Raw genomic sequence first — 1,010 nt, 5'->3', positions numbered from 1 at the left:
TGGGCGCGGGGCCGGGGGCCGCCGCCGCCTCCTCCTCGGCCCCGCGCAAGTGCTCGTCGCGGCGCAACGCGTGGGGCAACCTGTCGTACGCCGACCTGATCACCCGCGCCATCGAGAGCGCCCCGGACAAGCGCCTCACGCTCTCGCAGATCTACGACTGGATGGTGCGCTGCGTGCCCTACTTCAAGGATAAGGGCGACAGCAACAGCTCGGCCGGCTGGAAGGTAGGAAGGAGCGGGGCACCCGACCCGCGAGGGGCTGGGCTGGGGGGCTGCTGCTGAGGGGCGCCGCCTCCCCGGCCCTTGCGCGACGAGCGGGGGGAGGGCGGCGGGGGCCACCTGCTCTCCTCAGCCGCTGGGGAGTTCCTCCAAACAGAGACTGTTCTGCCTCCCTTGATAGTTGTCTGGCTTTTCCTACGTGTTAGGGCAGCTGGGGGCCCCGTCTGCTACAGAAACACACCGCCCTGCCCATCTCTCCCCCCCTTCACTCTGGGCACACGTCCGAACAGCCGGGACCCCGTCCCGACCAAGAGGGAAGGCAGACAGGATCAGCTTTTCTTGCAGATTGTTTACCTCCTGCCTTTGAAAGCACATGGGGTGCAGGCAGTTTTGTTTTTATACAGAGCTCCTTTCTTTAAAAAAACACACACTCCGGTGCTAATATTAGACAGCCAAACTTCTTTCTTTCTTTCTGAGCACCCCACCCCAAATTGGTTGCCTTCAGTATTTATTGCGTGTTCTTCTGTGCATGTGCCACATGCCCCGTCCTTTAAGCATTCCAGCTGCGCAGAAAGCAGTGTCACTGGCATGATGCAGGGTGGCTATTTAGCAAGGAGGAAAAGGCTGGCTCTCTTCAAATGCAGCACGGTGCCAGTATTGCAAGCCTTTATGGTTGAGCGTCTGACCCAATGCCAGGAGGAGGATTTTTTGAGAAACTTTGATCCTGATCAATGAGGATTGACATTTCCCATCACCTTTTTTCAGTTTTCTCAAACTGGGGAGAGTTTGCTG

General features: G+C 58.5%; 1 protein-coding gene across 1 annotated transcript in view; it reads left to right on the top strand.

The window, feature by feature from the left end:
• Positions 1–1,010, top strand: part of FOXO3 (forkhead box O3) — a 154,269-nt gene that overhangs the window by 536 nt on the left and 152,723 nt on the right. The window contains exon 2 of the mRNA XM_019520230.1: positions 9–224. Within this exon, the coding sequence (XP_019375775.1) occupies positions 9–224 (216 nt within the window). The remainder of the gene's footprint in view (positions 1–8; positions 225–1,010) is intronic.

This window comes from Gavialis gangeticus, unplaced genomic scaffold, assembly GCF_001723915.1.
Source record: "Gavialis gangeticus isolate Ggan-Ray unplaced genomic scaffold, GavGan_comp1, whole genome shotgun sequence".
Classification (NCBI taxonomy): domain Eukaryota; kingdom Metazoa; phylum Chordata; order Crocodylia; family Gavialidae; genus Gavialis; species Gavialis gangeticus.
Note: the sequence above shows the minus strand (reverse complement) of the source record. Positions and strands in the feature narration are given on the sequence as shown.